The sequence below is a fragment of the Leucoraja erinacea genome, chromosome 33 (assembly GCF_028641065.1).
Source record: "Leucoraja erinacea ecotype New England chromosome 33, Leri_hhj_1, whole genome shotgun sequence".
NCBI classification, from domain to species: Eukaryota; Metazoa; Chordata; class Chondrichthyes; order Rajiformes; family Rajidae; genus Leucoraja; species Leucoraja erinaceus.
The window spans coordinates 6,274,062-6,296,874 of record NC_073409.1 but is presented as its reverse complement, the minus strand read 5'-3'; the positions used below and the strand labels follow the sequence as shown (position 1 = coordinate 6,296,874).

The window sequence follows — 22,813 nt, the reverse complement described above, 5'->3', positions numbered from 1 at the left end:
GCAGCGGCACAACAGTGGCTCTGCTGCAGTGTGTCCAGGTTGGGGGTTTGTGCGCGATACTTGGCAGGGGGCAAAGTCCATTTAACAGTCTTATAGCCTGTGGGAAGAAGCTGAGGAGCATCCTGCTGGTTTTGCAGCTAATGCTCCTGTACCTCTTCCCAGATGGCAGGATGGAGAAAATGTCATGTGATGGGTGGTAAGGGTCTTTGATGATGGAGATGGCTCTGCTGATACATCTCTTCCTGTATATGTCCAGCAGGAAGGGGAGTGGAGCACCAATAATCCTGCTGGCGGTCTTCACTATCCTGTCTAGTTGGTGCCGTTCGTACGCCTTGCAGCTCCCGAACCAGGATTAATATTTTGCCTCGAGCATTAAGCTAAATATAGAGATCTCTCCAGTTACCTTTTATGCCAAGAGGTAGTTTCAGACTCAACAATAATTCTTTCTCCTTATATAGAGAGTCTTAGAGCTGCATAGCATGGAGATACACCCTTCACACCATCTCGCACATGCTGACCAAACTGGCATACTGGGCGTTCCATTTGCCTGTCTTTGGCCCATAGCCCTCTATACCCTTCTTATTCATGTATCTGTCCAAATGTCTTTTTCAAGTTCTATCTGAGTTTTGAAACACTTCACGCTGCCTTGGCAAGGCCAGCAGTATAATCAAGGACAAGTTACACCCCAGTCACTCTCTCCTCTCCCCTCTCCCATCAGCAGTGGCGGACTGGCCAGGGTGTCAGCTTGCCCGATGGCAAGTGGGCCCCTATATCAAGTGGGCCCCTGATGAAGTGGGCCCCCTTTGTCACCTGGCAACCAATATTTTTAGACCCAGTCCACCTCTGCCCATCAGGCAAGAGGTACAGAAATGTGAAAACGTACACCTCCAGATTCAGGGACAGTTTCTTCCCAGTTGTTATCAGGCAACTGAACCATCCTACCACCATATAGATCTACCATCCACCTCATTGGAGACTCTCGGACTATCTTTAATCGGAATTTACTGGACTTTATCTTGCACTACATATTATTTCCTTTATGTTGCGTCTGTACACAGTGGGCGGCTTGATTGTAATTGTGTATAGTCTTTCCGCTGACTGGATAGCACGCAACAAAAGAGACTTTCACTGTACCATGGTACACCTGGCAATCTGAACTAAATTAAATTAAAAGTCATATCTGGTACAAATTCTTTCTCTGGAAGCTGTGTACTTTCTGCCATCTCACTCAGTCATAGAAGCTGAGTCGCTGAATCTCTGCCTCTCTGTACTGGGTCCAGACTCTCCTGGAATGTAATTAGCATCGCCACTGACTGCCAGAAATATGGTTCATCCAATGTCCCAGAAATGAATAATGCCACTTGTGTTTCCAAGTTGAGCAACAACCAAGGAGTATCATTATAATGGCCCGTGAATCTTTTGTCAATTGTGTCCTTTGAATTCCATCCATCTCTTATTTAGTTCTGTCATGAAACCGATGAACTGCTGATAATAGACAATAGACAATAGTTGCAGGAGCAGGCCATTCGGCCCTTCGAGCCAGCACCGCCATTCAATGTGATCGTGGCTGATCATCCGCAATAAGTACCCCGTTCCTGCCTTCTCCCCATATCCCCTGACTCCTGCTATCTTCTTATTCTTTCTTAAATTTCTTATTCTTAAAATTCTTAAGGGGTTGGACAGGCTAGTTGTAGGAAGATTGTTCCCGACAGTTTAAGGATAAGGGGGAAATCCTTTAGGACCGAGATGAGAAAAACATTTTTCACACAGAGAGTGGTGAATCTGTGAAACTCTCTGCCACAGAGGGTAGTTGAGGCCAGTTCATTGGCTGTATTTAAGAGGGAGTTAGATGTGGCCCTTGTGGCTAAAGGGATCAGAGGGTATGGAGAGAAGGCAGGTACGGGATACTGAGTTGGATGATCAGCCATGATCATATTGAATGGTGGTGCAGGCTCGAAGGGCCGATTGGCCTACTCCTGCACCTATTTTCTATGTTTCTATGTTTCTATCTTTAAGAGCCCTATCTAGCTCTCCCTTGAAAGTATCCAGAGAACCGGCCTCCACCGCCCTCTGAGGCAGAGAATTCCACAGACTCACAACTCTCCGTGTGAAAAAGTGTGCCTTGTCCTTCAAGATTGCATTGTTGTTTATTCATTAGATTTGTGTTTTCTCTGTAGTGAGATTAAAGTGTTTTTGACCCATCAATCAGTGGCCACTTGTGTGGGACATATCTTCAGATCATACATTTCGCATAAATACCAGCGAAAATTAATCTGATGCCAAAGAATTTGTAGCTTTCTGTGTGAGGCAACTGAGTATAATCATCCTTTTTGTTCGTTCCGGACTTCTCTGGGTGAGGACTACAAGTTTCTCAGTGTCTGTGTAGGTCCTTGTTGAATTCACAGAGTTCTTTCGTTTGGCAGCTTTTGCAACACTTCACAATAACCGTTTGTGTCTCAGAAAATCGAGACACCTCCATATTACTCCTCTCGGTAGCATCATGTTTAAGCTTACGGGTTTCTGTATGATGGCTTTACACACTTTCCTCAGCAGAAAACTGGAGACACAAGTGACAAATTCCATACAGACAGCACCCGTAGTCAGGATCGAACCCGGGACTCTGGCACTGTAAGGCAGGAACTCTACCGCTGCTCATCGGCCTTATGCCTTCTTCAAACATCTTTCTTCCCACCGTCTTTGCCAATACCTAATGCTGCCGTGCAGCATCATCTCCTGAGGTGTTGCTGGTTAATTGACCCGGGTTCGATCCTGACTACTGGTGCTGTCTGTACGGAGTTTGTACGTTCTCCATGTGACCCCGTGGAAAACGGGTGCTCCGGTTTTGTCCTACATTCCAAAGACGTGCAGGTTTGCAGGTTAATTGTGGAGACGGCACATGGGTTTGGAAGAGGACTTTGAGCAACTCTGGACCACAATGTTGGTCTCCTGGCCTGCTGCTTCTAGTAACATGTGGGATTTAATAACCCAGGAGGTTACACATTGTACAGGGTGGGCTGCTGCTTTCATCAATACCCAGTTTGGGCAGCACACAGCCCAGTGGTATGAATATTGATTTCTCTAATTCAAGTAACACCGGCATTCCCTTTCTCTCCATGCCTCCCCCAACCAAGTCACACCAGCTTCTCGTTCTCACCCAGCAAACAGCTAACAATGGCCTGTTCCTTTATCATTGTTACCTTTTTGCATATCTTTCATTTATTTTTCTATATCTCTCTACACCATCGCCTATATCTCTCATTTCCCTCTCCCGTGACTTTAAGTCTGAAGAAGGGTCTCGACCCGAAACGCCACCCATTCCTTCTCTCCAGAGATGCTGTCTGTCCCGCTTGTGAGGGACATATGTTCAGATCATACATTTCGCATAAAAACCAGCAAAAATGCCCAGATTCGAACTGCTCGGTTGGTCCACACCTAAACCCTGTAGCATTGCCGTGGAGTCCCCAGCATCATAGGGGCAGAAACCTCAGTTGTGAAGTTGTAACCAGCTGTTGAAGACCAGGGAAGGAGAAACTAAAAAATTTTTTTTTTCAAACAGAGAGTGGTGAATCTCTGGAACTCTCTGCCACAGAGGGTAGTTGAGGCCAGTTCATTGGCTATATTTAAGAGGGAGTTAGATGTGGCCCTTGTGGCTAAAGGGATCAGGGTATGGAGAGAAGGCAGGTACGGGATACTGAGTTGGATGATCAGCCATGATCATATTGAATGGCGGTGCAGGCTCGAAGGGCCGAATGGCCTACTCCTGCACCTAATTTCTATGTTTCTATGTTTCTATGTTTCTAATCGTAAGCAAGAGAGTTTGGTGATGATAGAGGGAGGGAGGGAGCGTGTACGTGTGGAGATTGCTGAGGCATAGAGGAGTTTGGACAAGGTCAGTTTGAAAGCCAGAACAACCACTGTTCCAGTCAAATCAGACTAGACATCAAGCCATACTCAAGCACCACAGGTAGTAATGCACAGAGATAAATACCAGAGTGCAGAATATAGTGTTACATCGTTATAGCATTGCAATTACAGAGAAAACATCCAACATCCACAATGAGGTCTGGGTTTCTTATTGTCAAATGTACCGAGGTACAGTGAAAAGCTTTGTTCCCTATGCTGTCCAAATGGATCAGAACGCCACAGGAGATCCTTCTTCCCTATGGCTATCAAACCATTGTAAAGACAAAAGAACAGGCAGCCACAGATCTGTATTGATTTCCACACTGTGATCGGGCAGATGTTGCCAGCACTGATTGAAGTACAGTCAGACAGAACAGTCTGATTTGCAAAGAAATTCACTGAGGCTGCAAATCATCAATTTGAAATCTCAGTGATGAAAACTATCAATTACACCGACTGCCAAACTATGAAGTCCAATGAATGTGACCAATATTGCCTCCCTATCTCCCTAAGTCGACTTAAAACAGGGTTTAATTTTCACATCCGCTGGAGAAATACATAGACCCGAACACTGGTGAATCAGTCTGATGTTTCATTTTCTGATCTATCTGCTTTAGACGAGTTTCAAGTGATGTTTAACTTCTTTGTATAAGAAACATTTAGTCAGCAACATCTGAATCTTACACAAACAGAACAATATGACGCATGGTGTGTTAGTATTCATTGTCGTATGAAGTGAAAACAAAATGGGCAAACTGCAAACAATATTCAAGTTTCATAGATAATTATGAATCGTCCGGTACTAAGCTATATGACAGAATATTTCATCCATTCCATCGATATCAAGGGCACATGTACTAGAGTCGTACGGCACAGAACAGGCCACAGGCAATGATGGTCCAATTCTACACGGCCATCGTAGAGTCTGTTCTCACCTTTTCCATTACGGTCTGGTTTGGCTCAGCCACCAAGCACGACACCTGGAGGCTGCAGCGAATCATCCGATCAGCAGAGAAGGTTATTGGCTGCAACCTTCCCTCCATTGATGAACTGTACACTGCAAGGGCCAGGAAGCGAGTGGGCAAGATCATCTCTGACCCCTCTCACCCTGGCCACAAACTCTTTGAATCACTTCCCTCTGGAAGGCGACTCCGGACTGTCAAAGCTGCCACAGCCAGACATAAAAACAGCTTTTATCCACGAGTAGTTGCTCTACTCAACAGCCAAAAATCTGTAGCCTCCCTTTGATCTGGTATTTTGTTGGTTCACATGCTTGATCAATGGTGTTTTATCATTAATGTTTTATTATTATGAATATTTAGTGTTTTCTGAGTCATTCGTAACTGTCACGAAGCTGGGGGGCAGTGTTAGCTGTGAGGAGGATGCTAGGAGACTGCAAGGTGACTTGGATAGGCTGGGTAAGTGGGCAAATGTTTGGCAGATGCAGTATAATGTGGATAAATGTGAGGTTATCCATTTTGGTGGCAAAAACAGGAAAGCAGACTATTATCTAAATGGTGGCCGACTAGGAAAAGGGGAGATGCAGCGAGACCTGGGTGTCATGGTACACCAGTCATTGAAAGTGGGCATGCAGGTGCAGCAGGCAGTGAAGAAAGCGAATGGTATGTTAGCTTTCATAGCAAAAGGATTTGAGTATAGGAGCAGGGAGGTTCTACTGCAGTTGTACAGGGTCTTGGTGAGACCACACCAGGAGTATTGCACACAGTTTTGGTCTCCAAATCTGAGGAAGGACATTATTGCCATAGAGGGAGTGCAGAGAAGGCTCACCAGACTGATTCCTGGATGTCAGGACTGTCTTATGAAGAAAGACTGGATAGACTTGGTTTATACTCTCTAGAATTTAGGAGATTGAGAGGGGATCTTATAGAAACTTACAAAATTCTTAAGGGGTTGGACAGGCTAGATGCAGGAAGATTGCTCCCGATGTTGGGGAAGTCCAGGACAAGGGGTCACAGCTTAAGGATAAGGGGGAAATCCTTTAAAGCCGAGATGAGAAGAACTTTTTTCACACAGAGAGTGGTGAATCTCTGGAACTCTCTGCCACAGAGGGTAGTCGAGGCCAGTTCATTGGCTATATTTAAGAGGGAGTTAGATGTGGCCCTTGTGGCTAAGGGGATCAGAGGGTATGGAGAGAAGGCAGGTACGGGATACTGAGTTGGAAGATCAGCCATGATCATATTGAATGGCGGTGCAGGCTCGAAGGGCCGAATGGCCTACTCCTGCACCTAATTTCTATGTTTCTACGTTTCTATCTGCTTTTGTCCCATTGAATACCTCAACATGCCAAGAATATATACGTGCGTGCTCATTTCATCAGGAAAGACATTTGCAAGGAATAATTGTATATGCATATTTCAAAAGATCTCACCTGTTACTTGGTTTCGGAGGAAAATCCCAATCTTAATTTTGCTGGCCGTAGAATTATGCAGAATGTTGACTGAAATTGGAGCTCTTAGCTTTCGTTCACAGCCGTCTCCAGGGGATTGTCTGCTTGGCGGACAAGATGTCACCGTGGCCATTGGATGCGGGCAGTGCCCGCTGGAAGGAGGCTGGTTGCAGTTTCCATTGCTCAGGCAAATTTCTACGGGAGCGGAGGTGGCATTTCCTTCACGCCTGCGTTATCGCCCGCTGCTTTGTGCGGGAAGCTGGTGCAGAAGCGGCAGCACACTGTGAATAAGCGTAACCCCCTACCTCCCTCCTCTCTGTCCATCTGCCAAAATAGACCATCCCCGCTCATTGTAGACGCACCTGGCTTTAAGTGGTTACGATTTGCCAGAAGCGTTATTGCAGAAGCAAAGATACCAAGCAGTTAAGCAAGCCCACTGTGGTGTATAATGGACTTCATTACATGTTGTTAGACGTGGGTGAATGACTCAGAAAACTAAAATGTCCATATAATCACCATCACAGCCTGAAAAATTACATTTCCTATTTGTAAGCTCAGCTGAGCAAAACGTTTTGGCAACCCTGAACACATTTTGAAAGACCATTTAGATGCTCTAAAGAAATTGTGAGTCGCAATAAATAACAATCCTGCTGATTTCCGTATCATTTGCAGGTGACATATGACTGGTGTTGAAAAAGTAACGGTTGTTTGTTCTAGAAAAAGTTTAGGCATTCTGCCAGGGTGGTAGAGTGGTGCAGCTGGTAGAACTGCTGCCTCTCAGCGCCAGAGACCTTGGTTTGACCAAGACCTTGGAGTGGAGTTTGCACGTTCTCCCATGTGACCATGTGGGTTTCCTCCCAGCCACGTCCCAAAGAGTTTGCGGTTAATTGGCCCTCTCTAAATTGCGTTGAGTGTGTAAGGAGTGGATGGGAAAGTGGGATAATGTAGAATTAGTGTGAATGGTGATCGATGGTTGGCATGGCTTCGATGGGCTGAAGGGCCTGTTTCCATGCTGTATCTCAAAACAAAACTAAACATCTGTTCCCAGAAAAATCAAATACTCATGGGCATTAGCTTTAAAATGAGATGGGGCAAATTTGAAGGCTACATCTTCCACTGATACCAAGTAACCAGATCATAACACTATAAATCCATAGTGCATCATGCAACCAAAATAATGTCCATGGTGGGTCGTAGTCGGTGAGGTAGGGGTGAGGGGCTGACAAAGTATCTGCTCGCCTTTCTCCTTAAGTAGTTTGATTTCAGTTGGCGGCAGTCCGTAACTGGAATGGGGTGGCAGAGGAAGCTATAGGAGCCGATCCAATTAAAATCTATTTGGACTGAGATATGAAGTGTTTAGTGGACTAAATGCAGGAAAATGAGATGACCAACTTGGTTGGCATGGATCATGTGGGCCAATGGGCCTGTTTGCATGTTCCGCCACTCTGTGACAGCCCTATAACTCAGAGCACAATTCATTCTAGTATTTACCCACTAAATATGGCCAAATAAATTAAAACATGCAAGTAAACACCAGAGGTTTGGAGATGTTTCCTCATTGTGTACGAAGCCTTAAATCAAGGAAGTCAGTCAAGCAACATAACTTTGGAAGCCCATCACTGATTGTACCTTGTAGGGAGCCAAATCCAAAGGAACGTTACTTGGACTGGGTCTCAGTCAGTGTATTGATGATTAAATTGACCTGGTTTTCATCATTTAAGATCTTTAATATCAGTCTTGCTTTCAATCAACTATTCCTGTTTACTCTTGTTTTTATTGGAAATGTTAATGAATAAACCATGTTTTACTCATGAATTCATGGAACTGGCTTGTGGACATTGTACGGAGCCTTCTCATCTGCAACCATTTTTCTTTTGATCGGATAACCTAGAGCAAGGCCAGTTGCCATGGGAACTTCTTGTAAGCAGCTGTTGAGGAAAATCATTCAAATTAAGTAAGATTATGTTTTGTTGCAAAACTGTCGGAAGGCGAAGCTTTTCACGGGAGTTACTAGTTGTTTTTTGTTAAAGTGCATTTCAATTAGATCAGTACTGGACTGTAATGTACCTGTCTAATCTGTTCGTCTAGTGTTTTCATGGAAATCAATTGTCCAAAGTGGATGAGCTGAGGCCTTGATGAATTTTAAGAGTATGCTTCTGCCAATGACAAGGGCTGTCACGATATTTTTTGCGGTGGTTTCCTGGCAACTTTAGACTTAGCAACCAAAATTAAGCCTGTCATTAAAAGGAAAGGTGGCATTCACAAGCTTACAAATCAAAACATTTTCAAAACGGCTGCAGTGCGATTGGAAAAGGTCTATCCATTAATTCCCAGGCTGCTACAGGTATTTAATTTAAAATGATACCAATATCTGAAATGAAGTCAGTCGGTAGAAATTGTACATCGATCGATGAATGAGTGACAATTAATGTAACTTTAATCAATGTGAAATATTTGAGAGGGGCAAATCAATTTAACAATTCAAAATGCTTTGGGCAGAACAAGTCTGAGTTACCTGATGAGGGGAATGCTCGTACAAAAATAAATAGTTTTATATTTATTCAATGAGAGGGATCACAAAAAGTTTGATATATACTGGAGTTTTAAAGGAAGCCTAAGTCCTATTGCATTTTAAATCGGAAAATAGAATTTCAACCAAAGTAGATTTGGTGTAAAATACTGATTGAAGTTTAAACATCGTTGGGTTTTGAGAACATCGTATCATTTTGGCAGACGGTTTCTAAACTCTACTCTGCATCGCTCTAAGTCCCATGTAGCCGTTTGTTTTCTTTGCGTTGCTTTGTACAAGTTAGGGGAAGAGACTTTGATCGTAGAAACAGACGCCTTGGAATCTTTTGAAAAGAGATCGCAATGTATTCCAAACATGAGGTAATCTCAGCAGAACAAGGATTAAAGGGAAGCTGCCTGTGTGGGCTGATGGGCAGACGGACGTCAGCCACATTATCGTGTTTATGTGTCTGTTAAGTTGTTTTAAAAGTTGAGGTTGTTTGACAATGAACTACAAAGCTCTGGGTGATGCCCCCCTCCAGGAGGGCATCTTGTGAAAGACCTTCTCAAGTTTCTGCTCCAATTTAAGCAAAGTACGACAGGTTTTGATGCTAAATGTTATCTACAGATAAGCTCAGTTGCTCAATGGAGCAAGAACAAGGCTATTCTACCCCCCTTTTTATTCATTTATGGGATATGTTATACTGAAAGAGGACAGCACGATAGCAGGGTGGCACTGTGGTAGAGTTGCTGCCTCATAGCACCACAGACCCAGGTCCCATCCTGACTACAGTGCTGGATGTACAGAGATTGTATATTCTCCCTGTGACCGCGTGCGTTTTCTCCGGGTGCTCCGGTTTCCTTCCACATTCCAAAGACGTGCGGGTTTGTGGGTTAATTGGCTTCTGCAAATTGTCCCTAGTGTGCAAGATAGAACCAGTGTAAGGGTGATTACCGGTTGGTGTGGACTAGATGGGCCAAAGGGCCTGCTTCCATGCTGAATCACCAAACTAAAAAGGGCAGGAGATAAGAGAGAGGGAAATCAGTGGAAGATGTCGCCTTAAATAGCAATGAATGGCAGGTGATGAAAGTGGGGAACAGAGAGAATGTTTTCCTTCTACTCCCTCCCCCCAATACCTCCCCCCCCCCTCCCCTGCCCACTCTTTCCTACCATTATCCTACCCCTCCCCTTCCGCTTCCACCTCTGTCCCTCCCTCTGGCTTTACAATTCACTCTTCCTCTCCTCTTTGTCCCTTTAACTCCTCCTTTTCTTACCCTCGGCTCTATATCGTCATCACTAGCCGTTGTCCACCCATCTACAAATCAAGAAGACCACTCACCTGCATCCTACGTATCACTTGCCAGGTTTTATCCCACCCCTATCACTCCTCCACCTTTCACCTCCCCCCCTCCCCTACAATCAGTATGAAGAATGGTCCACTCCAGAAACGGCACATCTCCATGCCCTCCACAGATGCTGCCCAACGGGCTGAATTCTTCCAGCACTTCCACACAAGATTCCAGCATCTGCAGTTTAGTTTTAGAGATACAGCGGGGAAACAGGCCCTTCTGCCCACCCTGTCCGTGCCGACCAGCGATCCACAATTATTTACACTATCCTACACACCAGGGGCAATTTTTACATTTACCAAGCCAATTTATCTACAAACCTGTACATCTTCAGAGTGTGGGAGGTAACGGAAGATCTCGGAGAAAACCCACACGGTCACGGGGAGAACGTACAAACTCCGTGCAGACGGCACCCGTAGTCGGGATCGAACCCGGGTCTCTGGCGCTGCAAGTGCTGTAAGGCAGCAACTCTACCGCTGAGCCTGGTTCCTAGTGTCTAAAATAAAATTAATTTGCGACCAGCAAATAAACTGAATACGGTGTAATTAATACATGGGAGCAAAAAGAAATCCCTTAATTCATCAGAATAATAAATTCAAAGTTTAAAGGAGATTTGTGGGGGCAAGTTTGTTACACAGAGGGTGGCGAGTGCCTGGTACTCGCTGTGGTGTTAGAGGTTGATACGACAGTGGCATTTAATAGGCTTTTTAGTAAGGCACAAGGATAGGGAGGGATGTGGGTCGTGTACAGGCTGGGGAGATTCAGTGACATTGGCATCATGCTCAGCATGAGAAATGTGGGCAGAAGGGCCTGTCCCTGTGCTGTACTGATCTACGTTCTATGTGCTATGAACAATATGCACTTAATACATTTGTGGTCTTTTCCGATGCATTTAATTTAACTTAATTGTGATCAACCTTGGTGGTCAGGCAGTGTCCAAGGAGACCAATGATATTTGAGGACAAAATTACAGATTAAAATGAATGGTTCAATGGTACTTTATTTTCACATTTCAATGTTCCATTTGGAATATTTTGGAGGACCAAGAAACCAAGAAGAAGCAGGAACCCAGGTAAATGAGATTTGTTTTATGCACACAGGCCAGTAAAAATCTGTAAATACTGTAACCCCACTCATAGCTAGCAATGGAAGCACCGTTTTATTTACTTCACACCAAGGTTACGCAGACATTTCCCTTTTGAGAAAGTAAACGTTATCTCTTTATTTTGACTTCACCTCAGGTCCCTCCTGTTTAAACCCTTCCCTCGCTGTATAAAAAGCATCTTGCGCTCTGCTCTCCAACACAATCGGCCTTAACATGCTCTGCAATCTCCAGCTCTTCTTTCAAACTTCAGCTCATGTGGAGATGAGGAAGTTCGGCCTGGGCAATGGGCTGCTGCAGATGTCCAGAGCTGCCCACCCGAACATCACGGCTGTGGTGGGACCTCCAGTGGCTTCCAGGGCCACTGTCCCTCTGCTGCTCTTCCTCGCACTGCTATTCATTTTCATCAAGCTCTCTCAAAAGAAGCCGACTTTGCCAGGTAAATGGGATCACATGATGTGTGTGTGTGTGTGTGTGTGTGTGTGTGTGTGTGTGTGTGTGTGTGTGTGTGTGTGTGTGTGTGTGTGTGTGTGTGTGTGTGTGTGTGTGTGTGTGTGTGTGTGTGTGTGTGTGTGTGTGTGTGTGTGCGCATGTGTGTGTGTGTGAGTGTGTATGCGTCTGTGTGTGTGTGTGTGTTTGTGTGTGTGTGTGTGTATGTGTGTGTTTCTGTGTGTGTTTGTGTGTGTGCGTGTGTGTGCGTGTGCGTGTGTGCGTGTGCGTGCGTGTGTGTGCATGCGTCAGTGTGCGTGTGTGTGTGTGTGCGTGTGTGTGTGTGTGTATGTGCGTGTGTGTGTGTGTGTGTGTGTGTGTGTGTGTGTGTGTGTGTGTGTGTGGGTGTGTGTGTGTGTGTGTGTGTGTGTGTGTGTGTGTGTGTGTGTTGTTCTTCACGGCGTGGGGGGGCCACCATGAGGGACGGTGGGAGAACAAAGGGGGACCCCGGTGGGGGGGGGGGGGGGGGGGGGGGGGGCAGGACACTTTAGTTTTAGAATCCTCTAAGCCTGCGTCCGCTTGTTTGTTTGTTTGTTTGTTTGTTTGTTTGTTTGTTCTTTCTATCGTTCGGTCAAGGTGCCAACAGTCGCTTGTCGTTTTCTTTTAGTTTCACTGTTAATGAACTGTCAAGTCTTTGTGTACCTTGTTGTGCGTTGTGACTGTTGGCAGAACAATTTATCTCCGGGGATGAATAGAGTTCTACCGTATCGCACCGTGTGTGTGAGAGTGAGAGATAACCAGAGGAGCAATCACTCCAGTGTTCCTAACTGTGTGATATCTTTAAGCAGGCCCTTCTTTCTGTCTGGGCATCGGACCTCTCGTCTCTTACGGCAGATTCTTGTGGATGGGGATTGGCAATGCGTGCAATTATTACAATGCAAAATACGGCGAGATAGTGAGAGTATGGATCCATGGTGAGGAAACACTTATTATTAGCAGGTAAATCCGTTTGACAATTTGCGGGAACCCAATCGTTTGTTAAATGGTAAAAAGACACAAGGTGCTGGAGTAACGCAGCGGGTCAGGCAGCATCTCTGGAGAACGTGGATAGGTGACGGGTGGTTTGGGGTCGGGACCTTTCTTTAGACACCTCACACGCCACTCAAGTCTTCAATTCTAACCTACATCCAAGACGGCTCACTTCAAGGCAGCACGGTGGTGCAGTGGCAGAGTTGCTGCCTGACAGCATCAGAGACGCGGGTTCGATCCTGACTACCGACCGGTGTTGTCTGTGCAGAGTCTGTACGTTCTCTCTGTGACCGTGTGGGTTTTCTCCGGGCGCTCCGGTTTCCTCCCTTATTCCAAAAACGTGCAGACTTGTAGATTAATTGGCTTCTGTCAATTGTCCCTAGTGTGTGGGGTAGAACTAGTGTATGGGTGATCGCTGGTTGGCACAGGCCCAGTGCTTCCACACTATATCTTTAAATTAAACACACGCCCTCCAACACTTCAATACCAGCACTTTGTGTCTATTTTGTATGTAAACCAGTATCTGCAGGTCCTTGTTTCTCTAGTTTGTTAAACAATGCTCTGCCATGTGTCAGATTAACTGCACTGACATTGAAGGAGATAACGTTTCTCTCCCATATGTTAAAGTTAAATAGGTATTGTTTGTTTTGTGGAAAGGTCCAGGTTGCCATAAAGACATTACGCAGGCTCCATTTCTCAGATCAAGCAGTCTTGTTTATAATTAAACCTACACAGGTATTTTGCTGTAAGGTTTTGAGCTTGGAGCCTTTCATCATTGACCCAGACCGGCACTAGTGACCAGAGTTAGACAGTTGGGTCTCACGGGCTGGTCGCCAACTTTCTTTCAACTCTGACCTCTTTGTTTAGATCCTCTGCTGTGAACCACGTGATGAAGAAAGGTCACTATATCGCCAGGTTTGGCAACAAACATGCCCTTCAGTGCATTGGCATGAATGAAAATGGCATCATTTTCAACAATAACCCTTCCATCTGGAAACAAACACGTCCATATTTTGCCAAAGGTAAGGAGGGTTTGCCAGCTGGTTGTAAAGTGTGAGTTCAGTCACGGAGGGCACAGTGACACAATGGTAGAGTTGCTGCCTCACAGCGCCAGAGACCCGGGTTCGGTCCTGACCGCGGCTGCTTGTCTGTATGGAGTTTTACGTTCTCCCCGTGACTAGCGTGGGTTTTCTCCAGGTGCTCCGGTTTCCTCCCATACCCTAAAGACGTACAGGTTTGTAGGTTAATTGGCTTCGGTAAAAATTATAAATTGTCCCTAGTATGTGGGATAGTCTAGTGTGCGGGGATCGCTGGTCGGTGCGGACTCGGTGGGCCAAAGGGCCTTTTTCAGTGCTGTATCTCTAAACCAAAAATTAGAACTACACTGTCTGTCCCAGCCACATATTTGCAAGACTGCGCAGTAGTAAATGGTTGTACTTAAACCAAACTTTGCCGACTTTGCTGAAGTATTAAATGGGAGGAGCAATGCATTTGAAGCAAAGTTTTAAGTCAATAAAAAAAATTTGTTTGAAAATGTTTCTCATCTCCAATATATGGATTCTGGTTGGAAAAGAAATCAAGTCATGAAAGGATTTAAGGTTAGATTTTAAATTTCATGAATCACAAAATTTATTTAATCGAACATAAATAGAATTGTTAGGTAGACAATACAAGTGGAATTATTCAGAATTTGATTTTTTTAACGTAATTATTTTCATTGTTTGGAATTAATATTTTATTATCCGTACGTATATCTGATAGTTGAACTGCTGTACATTTTTACTACTGCAATGTCAAGTGTGTTTAATTGTCGTCTGAACAACAGAATGATGAAATCCTTACTTGCTAAAGCTTTACAGGCCCATTAATGAAATAGCATGCAGATAAATATGTAAGGATCAATAATACAATAGATTGATAATCAGCAGCACCGGGTAATCAGTTCATAATAAAGCAAAACGGAAGTCCGTAGTGTAACCAAACCCAAGCCTATAGGAGGCCATAGTTGCTGAGGTTAGTGCAGTTTTCAAGAGCCTGCTGGTTGTTGAGAGGAAGCTGTTCCTGAAGCTGAAGGGCACAGTTTTCAGGCTCCTGTACCTTCTTCACATACAAAATCAGTACCCTGTCCCTGCTTTCTCCCCATATCCATTGTTTCCATTAGCCCTAAGAGCTATATCTAACTCCAGTGAATTGGCCTCCACTGCCTTCTGTGGCAGATAATTCCACAGATTCACAACTCTCTGGGTGAAAAAGTTTTCCCTTATTTCAGTCCTAAAGAGGCCTACCCCTTATTCTTAAACTGTGAACCCTGGTTCTGTACCCCTCCAACATCGGGAACATTGTTCCTGTCCAATCCCTTAAGAATCTCACATGTTTCTATAAGATCTTCCTCTCATCCTTCTAAATTTCAGTGAACATAAGCCCAGTCGATCCATCCACACCTGAATTTTCAAAACTGGATGTGTTTGCTGTACAGTCACTGTATGCACTGTAAGATTTGGTGTGAGTGGAGTGTGTATCTATTTCAGCCTTGACTGGCCCTGGTCTTCAGAAGACGCTTGCTGCCAGTGTGGTGTCTACCCGCAGTCACCTGGAGAAGCTGCTCGGAGGGAACCAGACTACTGCCTGTGTGGACATTCTGCTGTTCCTCAGAGCCATAACCCTGGACATCTCCAACAGGCTATTCCTTCGCGTACCTCTGCATGGTAATCCCAATCTTTATCCTGCCGAATGCAGACAGAGACAGAGTCTGAAGCAGGGTCCCTGCCCCATTCCCTCCACAGATGCTGCCTGACCCGTTGAGCTACTCCCACATGTTGTGTCTACCTGCGGAGGGAATGGGCAGATGGCTCTTTGGGCCGGGGTCCTAATTCAGACTGATGGAGTAACACCAACCCCACCCCCACCTCTCTTTGTGTAGAGAGGAACTGCAGATGCTGGTTTCAACACTGGAGTATCTCAGCGGGGCAGGCAGCATGTCTGGAGAGAAGGAATAGGTGACGTTTCGGGTCAAGACCCTTCTTCAGACTGTGAGTCAGGGGTAGGGTAAAGGAAAACAAGAGATAGGACAAATGAATGGAAGATAAAGCAAAAAGCAACGATAATGAAGGAAAGTTGAAGCCCGCAATGGACCACAGTGGTGATCTCTCTTTTCCAGGTTTCTCCCCTGTTCAATCTGTCTGAAGAAGGGTCCCGACCCGAAACATTGTCTGTCCATTCCCCCCACAGATGCCGCCTGACCCGTTAGGTTCCTCCAGCACTTTGTTTTCGCTTAAGAATCCAGCAGCTGCAGTTCCTTGTGTCACCATATTAATCCTCATTTGTATTATTTGAGTGTAATACACACGTGCCTCTTTGCTGCCAAGATGTCCGAAATGATTGGTATTCATGTTGATGCATTTAATTACAAATTAAGTACAAAAGTCAAGAGTTGTAATTTTCACATAAAAGGAACAATGACATTCTCACTGGCTGCAGCTTTGCATAAGATGAAACCATTCGGCCCATCTCATTTGAAATTAGGCCAAGATGTTCGAAATGATTGGTATTCATTTTGATGCATTTAATTACAAATTAAGTACAAAAGTCAAGAGTTGTAATTTTCACATAAACGGAACAAGGACATTCTCACTGGCTGCTGCTTTGCATAAGATGAAACCATTCGACTTAAGAATTTTGTAAGTTTCTATAAGAAGTAGACATCAAGTCTACTCCACCATTCAATCATTGGCTGATCTGTCTTTCCCCCTCAACCCTATTCTCCGACCATCTCCCCATAAACCCTAACACCCTTACTAATCAAGAATATCCATCTCTGCCTTAAAAATGTCCATTGACTTGGCCTCCACAGCTGTCTGTGGCAATGAATTACAGACCCATTACAGACCCATAACACAGATAAATATATAATAATACATACATTAAATTAATAACAGTGACACTAGGTAGCGATAATAGTGTAATAACTGATTTTATTGGTAGTTATTCTGGAAGTGAGAATTAAAATGTCGTATTAATCCAAAACACGAACAACTAATCTCTCTGTGTTATTTTAATTCATCCATTCATAAACCAATTTGATTTACTGATTAACGTTTTGTTACATTACAACACGGTGCAGGGATTCATTTCACACCAATGCGGTGAGGAGGGGGAGAGTCTAGGACCAGAGGCCACAGCATCAGAATAAACAGACGTATCTTTAGAAAGGAGATGAGAAGGAATTTATTTAGACAGATGGTGGTGAATCTGAGGAATTCATTGCCCAACAAGGCTGTGGAGGCCAAGTCAATGGATATTTTTAAGGCAGAGATGGCCAGATTCTTGATTAGTACGGGTGGGGTATCTTATGGGGAGAAGGCAGGAGAATGGGGTTGAGAGGGAAAAATAAATCAGCCATGATTGAATGGCGGAGTAGACTTGATGGGCTGAATGGCCTTATTCTTCCCCTAGCACTTATCCTGTGGCACCTTAATCCAAGGATAAAAATTGAAAAAGTTGAACAGTGCGGAATATTAGCAAACAGATTCCGATCGGAGCTAAGTGTTTTTCTCTTTCTGGGGAGAAACCAATTTGTAACCTTTCGCCTGGACTTGCATGCTGAGGATAGACACAAAATGCTGGAGTAACTCAGCGGGACAGGCAGCATCTCTGGAGAGAAGGAATGGGGGACGTGTCGGGTCGAGACCCTTCTTCGGATTCCTGTTAGGGTGTGGGAATGGGGAGGAGGGTGGAGGGGGCTGGGTATGGATTCCTAGACCAGGCAGGCAGCGTTCATACAGCTCGGGTGACTTGGTCGTTCGTGGACAAGGGAAGCGTAGTGCTGACGCATTGGTTTGTTTTGCAGAGGGAGAAATTGTGGCCAAAATCCAGAAGTACTTTGACACATGGCAGACGCTCCTGCTGAAACCTGACATTTTCTTCAAGTTCAAGTGGCTATACAAGAAGTATGAGGAGGCTGCGTGAGTATAATTACTTTATGGATGCAAAGTCCAGCTTCCATTACAATTGAGGTTACATTGGAGTACAGAGGACAGTGAGAGTGAATGCCAGGTAGTAATGATAGACGCAATTTACATTTGCTTTTCGTGGGCATGTAAAGTGAAGGATTCAATGGGTGGAACTCTCCCTATGGGTGGCAATGGCCCTGTATGTGGCACTGGCCTTGTGGGTGAGGCTCACCCTTTGGGTGGCATTGGCCCTGTGGGTGGGGTTCACCCGAGGCGGGGGCTCTCCCTATGGGTGGGGCGGGCCCAGTGGGCGTGACCCGCTCAGCAAATGGACGCAGTATATTACAGTACATACAACTTTTCTTTCAAATCATATTTTACACATCGGAAATTGGTGTAAAGGGATCAGGTTTATAGGCAGCAATCCTGCTGAATATTAGAAGAGGTTTTTACTTAGTTTAGAGATACAGTAAGGAGCAGATCCTTCAGCCTACCAAGTCCACACTGACTATCTACCACCCGCCCACTAGTTTTATGGTGTCCCCCCTTTCTCATCCACTCTCTACATTAGGGGTAATTTACAATTAACCTACAATTCACACTAGGGGCAGATTACCAATTAACCTACAAACCCGCACGCCTTTGGGATGTGGGAGGAACCTGGGAGAAACCAATATGGTAACAGGGTTGACCGTGCAAACTCCACACAGACTGCACCCGGAGTCAGGATTGAACCTGGGTCTCAGGCTCTGTGAGGTGTGTGGCGCTGCAAGAACGCGTGCGTCTTCCTTAAGTTCCCATCTCGTCAAGCTCACAGTCACAATGGCCTGTGTGGTCACATTTCAGGCAGGAATTGCAGGATGCAGTGGAAGGTTTGCTGCTGAAGAAACAGCAGGAGCTGAGAGAAGCTGAGAAACTGCAGGACATCTCTGACTTTGCCACCGACCTGATCTTTGCACAAGTGAGTGACCTCTCAGTTAACCCTCCACTAACTAGTGAATTGCCTGGAAACAGGCCCTTCGGCCCACCGAGTCCACGCCGACCATCGATCTCCCGTTCACACGAGTTCTATGTTATCCCACTCTCTCATCCGCCCCCCACACATTCGGGGAAATTTACTAAGACCAAATAACCTACAAACCCGCACGCCTTTGGGATGTGGGAGGAAACCGGAGCACCCGGAGGAAGGGAGAAGGTCACAGGGAGAACATGCAAGCTCCACACAGATAGCACCCAAGGTCAGGGTTGAACCCGGGCACTCTGGAGCCTTGCAGCAGCTCTACCAGTTGTGCCACTGTGCCACCACACCCAGTGGCTTTGTCTTGTGTGGGTAATGCAATGTTGGCGTTGGGTGTGCCAGTGCCGAACTAACTTGTCTTTTTTCTGCTGTCTGTGCAGACACATGGGGAGCTGACCGCTGACAATGTCAGGCAGAGCATGTTGGAGATTCTGATCGCGGGGCCCGACACCATGTCTGTTACCATCTACTTCATGCTGATGCTGATTGCACAGCACCCAGAGGTGGAGAAGGAGATAATGGAAGAGATCCACACAGTGATCGGTACGAGGCACAGAGAGAGAGAGACAAGGCAGAGACGCTGACCAGGGTGTAGTCTCTACACTGAAACTACCTTGTTCGGTACTCGGATCCAAACTCTGAGCTTTGCTTTGTGAAAAGCAACCAAAGTCAGCAGGAAGTAAATCTAAGCCACATATTTGCTTATGTTTAGAAATACAGCATGGAAACAGGCTAACCAAGTATATGTCGACCCTTAATCAACCTATGCACATGTCCTTTGAGTCATAGATTCACACCACACGGAAACAGGCCCTTCGGCCCAACTTGCCGATGCCGACCAAGATGCCCCGTCTACACTAGTCCCACCTGCGCATGTTTGGCCCATATCCCTCTAAACATTCCCTATCCAGGTTCCTGTTATAAATTCTAAGCGTCTAGTTCTACGCTATCATCGTTTCATCCACTTTGTACATACCAGGGATGATATATTGGTAAAAGACTCTGAGGCCAATTGACTTACAAACCCGCATGTCTTTGGGATGTGGGAAGAAACCGGAGCACCCGGAGGAAACCCACGAGGTCACAGGGAGAACATGCAGTCTCCTCATATTGACAGCGCCCAAGATCAGGTTCGAAATCGGGTCCCCACGGTGCTGTGAGACAGCAGCTAGACCAGTTGCGTCACTGTGCCCGCCACCTCATCCAGTAGTTCATTGCCGATCAGATGCCTGACTAGATTGTAACCCCGTCCCTCTTCATTTGCAGGGGAACGGGAGGTCCAGAACAGTGACCTGCAGCAGCTGAAGACGCTGGAGAACTTCATCAACGAGAGCATGAGGTATCAGCCCGTGGTGGACATTACCATGCGCAAGGCGCTGAAAGATGACGTGATCGATGGCTTCCTGGTGAAGAAAGGTACCAACATCATCCTTAACCTGGGCCGCATGCACAAAGACCAATTCTTTCTCAAGCCAAACGAGTTCAGCCTGGAAAACTTTGCTCAAAACGTGAGTACCTCTACTTGTACCTTGCACCTCACATTCCATAAGACCATAAGAGATAGGAGCAGAATTAGGCCATTCAGCCCATCAAGTCTACTCTGCCATTCAATCATGGCTGATCTATCTCTGCCTCCTAACCCCATTCTCCTGCATTCTCCCCAGAACCTCTGACACCCGTCTTAATCCAGAATTTGTCCATCTCTGCCTTAAAAATATCCACTGACTTGGCCTCCACTGACTTGCCCCCCTGTGGCCATTCTCTTATCACTGCCCCTGTTTGCATCACAACAATGACATAACTCCAAATGGGCTCAGCAGCTGCTGTTATTAAAGGCAGCACAAGGAGACTGCCCCAGTGGCATGCACGGGTGTTTGTCCAATGCATGTTGCAGCATGCAGCTTCTGCACGGGCACTGGATGCACAAATTCCACTCACCGCTTTACACATTTTTATTTATGAATGGAACATCGGAAGCTCATAACCCCATAACCTCTGACTCCCGTATTCCAACTCACCATTCCCGCAGACGTAAAATACTGCAGATGCCACATTGCTGAAATAAACACCGAGAGGGCTGGAAAAACAGTCGGTTTGGCAGTAATCCGGATGCAGATGATTAGAGTTAACTTCTACGACAAAAGCTGTTCCGCTTGGCCAGAATCCTTAATTCATCTCCACCTGGCCTACTGAGTATTTTATTTCATTTAGAAAATACAAAAACATCAGCAGTTTCGATGGTGGCACAAAGTTGGTTTATGGCACAGTGGTAGAGTTGCTGCCTCACAGCGCCAGAGACCCGGATTTGATCCTGACCACGAGTGCTGTCTGTGCGGAGTTTGTACGTTTTCCCTGTGACCACGCGGGTTTTCCACGGGTGCTCTGGTTTCCTCCCACATCCTAAAGACGTGCAAGTTTGTAGGTTAATTGGCTTCTATAAATTGTCCCTAGTTGGTATAACTAAAGGGCCTGTCCCACCAGCATGCGATTGCATGCGTCTAGCGCGACCAAACGTGGTGGCTTGAGGCGTACGGCCTCGCGGGGCCGGTCCCACTTCCAACTGCGGGGCCGTCTGGAGTTGTGCGGGGCTGGTCCCGGCATCATACTCAGCAATCAGCTGGGCAGCAGGCGGGCCGACTGAATTTGGACGTCGCACGGCATCAGGCGGTTACGTCATCACGCAACGGCACGCTGGGAGGTGATGTCATCGCGCAACGCCACGCGCTAGGCGTACACCGTCAAGATGCTACGTACGGCCTCAAGACGCTGCGTACGGCCTCAATGCGGCTGTGGGCCGACAGGCCGTTGCCGCGCGGATTTTTGGACAGTGTCATTTTTTCAGAGCCCCGCGTGATGTCGGGACCAGTCCCGCACAACTCCATACGGCTCCGGCGATCGAAGTGAGGCCATACGGCTCAAGCGACTACGTTAGGTCACGCTAGATGCATGCAGTTGCATGCTGGTGGGACAGGCCCTATAGTCTAAAACTAAGTCTAAAACTATGTCTAAAACTAAGTGTAAAACAAAGTCTGAACCAAGCTAATCTCTGTATGATGGTTTACATGGTAGCGTTGATCTGGTTTAATCTTTGTACATGATAGTTCTTGGTAAATATAATACGCTGCCTCTGTCTCCTTGTGGACAAGTGTAACATCGTTTACCAATTCTGTGTTTCCAGGTACCACACCGTTACTTTCAGCCATTTGGCTGCGGTCCACGCTCCTGTGTGGGGAAATACGTCGCCATGGTGATGATGAAAGGTATCTTGGTGACAATGTTGAAGCACTATACTATGCACGCACACAATGGGAAAGCCCCGCATAACATCAAGATCAACAACGATCTCTCCTTCCACCCTACTGAGGCACATGGACCTCTCCAGATGGTATTCACCCTGAGGAAACGCACAGAGGCCTAGGAGGGAGTCCCGGGGCAAGTGGAACAAACACATGTGTGACTTAGAGCGAACTGGGGAAAACCACCCAATTGAAACTCTGTCACCTTCTCACAACGTAGACTCCAAACCATGAGTAGCAACATAGGCAGTGTCTTTGACTGTGAAGCTTAGATGTTGCGGTTATTTTTCAACATAAAGTAATTTTCCTATGAATTTGGGTCTTTGCCCTTTTCCAATACATTCCATCCTGGCTATCCATGGATTTGCTTTCTGTGGAACCACGGTTTCACAAGATTAACTTCAAATGATTGTGTCTATGTACACTTGCGTATACTAGGAACTAGTCGTTGTCTGGTTAGTTGTAGCAGTCCGTTCCCAAAGCACCTGTGTCGAGTTACTACCTCCCTGCACCATTCTTTACACAGTCCCACTCTGTAGTTCTATCATCTGTAGCCACTTACAAGTTTGGATAGACATCGTTAGCGAGCTAAACTTCCTTTCCTGTTACGCGTTTAAATGTTTTTGTGTGTTTATGCTTTTGGAACATATTAGGGCATATTAGCGCTATTTGCGAGGTGTTTGGGCTACAAAGGAGGGCAGCAAAGTCGAACCCATGTTTCTGTTCTCTGTGGGAAGATCGAACGCCAAACCCTCTCAGATAACGAAGCCCTGAGCGTATACTGAGTATTGAGATACAATTATCTCAATTATGTGAATAAAA

General features: G+C 45.8%; 1 protein-coding gene across 1 annotated transcript; it reads left to right on the top strand.

The window, feature by feature from the left end:
• The first annotated feature begins 10,723 nt into the window (after positions 1-10,723).
• Positions 10,724-22,488, top strand: LOC129712588 (aromatase). The gene is made up of 9 exons (XM_055661114.1): positions 10,724-11,709; positions 12,548-12,698; positions 13,596-13,750; positions 15,257-15,433; positions 17,575-17,689; positions 18,524-18,638; positions 19,076-19,238; positions 19,962-20,203; positions 21,874-22,488. The coding sequence occupies exons 1-9, from the start codon at positions 11,487-11,489 to the stop codon at positions 22,111-22,113; spliced, it is 1,581 nt and encodes a 526-aa protein (XP_055517089.1). The 5' UTR covers positions 10,724-11,486; the 3' UTR covers positions 22,114-22,488.
• The last annotated feature ends 325 nt before the right edge of the window (positions 22,489-22,813 follow it).

Coding starts and splice junctions, on each gene's coding strand:
- LOC129712588 (XM_055661114.1), top strand. CDS start 11,487: ATGCTCTGCAATCTCCAGCTCTTCTTTCAAACTTCAGCTCATGTGGAG. Junction 13,751..15,256: donor ACGTCCATATTTTGCCAAAG/GTAAGGAGGGTT, acceptor TATCTATTTCAG/CCTTGACTGGCCCTGGTCTT. Junction 20,204..21,873: donor TGGAAAACTTTGCTCAAAAC/GTGAGTACCTCT, acceptor CTGTGTTTCCAG/GTACCACACCGTTACTTTCA.